Source organism: Loa loa (assembly GCF_000183805.2).
Source record: "Loa loa unplaced genomic scaffold supercont3.254, whole genome shotgun sequence".
Lineage (NCBI taxonomy): Eukaryota > Metazoa > Nematoda > Chromadorea > Rhabditida > Onchocercidae > Loa > Loa loa.
The window spans coordinates 94,037-95,588 of record NW_018108434.1 but is presented as its reverse complement, the minus strand read 5'-3'; the positions used below and the strand labels follow the sequence as shown (position 1 = coordinate 95,588).

Genomic DNA, 1,552 nt, shown 5'->3' with positions numbered 1-1,552 from the left:
CAAGAGAAATGCAGGAAACAGAACGAAAGTCTCTGTATGATCTTCATAGATCTCACTAATTTGACACCGTGAGCACAAGGATGTCCTTCCAATTTCCTGAAAATGATTACGCTATTACTTGAAAATCATTGAGGCTCATACCCAAACTCTAAATTATCACGTCCGAAAACTACTTTTTGCCGACGATGCCGCTCTCGTCGCTCATACAGAAGCAACTCTACAGCGCTCAACATCTTATTCTGCAGAAGCTGAAAGCTTTCTGGGCTAGAAATCAGCTTGAAGAAGGAAGAAGTTCTCTACCATTCTACACCATAAGATGACTACCTTCGTTCTCACATCACCATAGGTGAATCAGAACAATCAGAACATAAGCATCAGTTCTACTCTCCGGGCATCATCATTCCTTCCAACGCGAAGATCGATAAAGAGATCGACAACAGGCTAGCAAAGGTATACAGAGCTTTCGGAAAATTCCATAAAAGAATCTGGTGTAATGAACGCCTGAAGAAAATATAAAAATTAGTGTCTATAAAGCCACTGTACTATCTTTTATATGGATCTGAACTATGGGTCATCTACCGTCACCACTTGCGACTCCTCCTACACTTCCACCAGTGCTGCCTCCGTACAATCCTAAATATTCACAACTCTGACTACGTGACTGGTGTTATTGTTCTTAAAAGCCTCGAACTGAGAAACGTGGAGATGTAAGCAAGGGTTGCCAGTATTAAGGCCGTACTACTGAGGACACGGTTACGCTAGGCTGGGCATGTCGATAGAATAGAGGATCACCGTTTTCTAAAATTATAGTGAACTTCCAACGGGTTTCCGCAAAGGAGCCTCAAAGAGGAAATACAAGGATGCCCTGAAACAACATCTCAGCCTTGGCCATTTAGACTACCATTAATGGTCCATTCTGGCGTCAAATTGAGAAACATGGAGACACATCATCCATAACGCTGTTGCCTCCTTTGAGAACGCAGGCAGAATCAGCCTCGAAGGCAAAAGACAACGTATGCAAAACCGTATCTCGTTAATACCGCCTAAAAAAACTTTTCGCTGTTTTTCGCAGCTGAACTTGTCTATCCCGCATTGGCCTTTTTAGCTATCAGCGCGCTTGCAGCAAGCATGAGTATAGCTTCGCATATCTTCGTTCACGAAGTGTAGCTACGACGACAATGACCCACTTACACTTCGCTCCTAAAGTTTTGATTTAATGAATAATTTGTTTAGGTTGTCAATGATGGGAAAACCAGTTCTTATTTTAATATCGTCTCACTTTTCACCTATCTCAGTATCACTGTCATTAACATGTTCTGAAAACACTGAGCTCCTTTCAAACTCCTAAAAATATGCTTACATCGATATGATGCGATGAAATCATAAGAAATTAATTAAATGTCTCATTTCTCTAAATTCATCAGTCATTCTTTTGACATACAGAGCAGCAACCGCTGTGGGTATCGGTACATTTTCCGCTAATCCATCCGTTCGCTTGCCAAATATATTCACAATTTAAGTCGCTATCTTGCGACGCATTAATCTTCCGGTT

General features: G+C 41.4%; 1 protein-coding gene across 1 annotated transcript; it reads left to right on the top strand.

Annotated features, from left to right (window-relative positions):
* Positions 1-185: 185 nt before the first annotated feature.
* On the top strand, positions 186-1,037 carry LOAG_09380 (hypothetical protein; the record flags this gene model as incomplete). Its single annotated transcript, XM_003144906.1, has 3 exons — positions 186-291; positions 347-450; positions 897-1,037. The coding sequence occupies 3 exons, from the start codon at positions 186-188 to the stop codon at positions 1,035-1,037; spliced, it is 351 nt and encodes a 116-aa protein (XP_003144954.1).
* Positions 1,038-1,552: the final 515 nt, after the last annotated feature.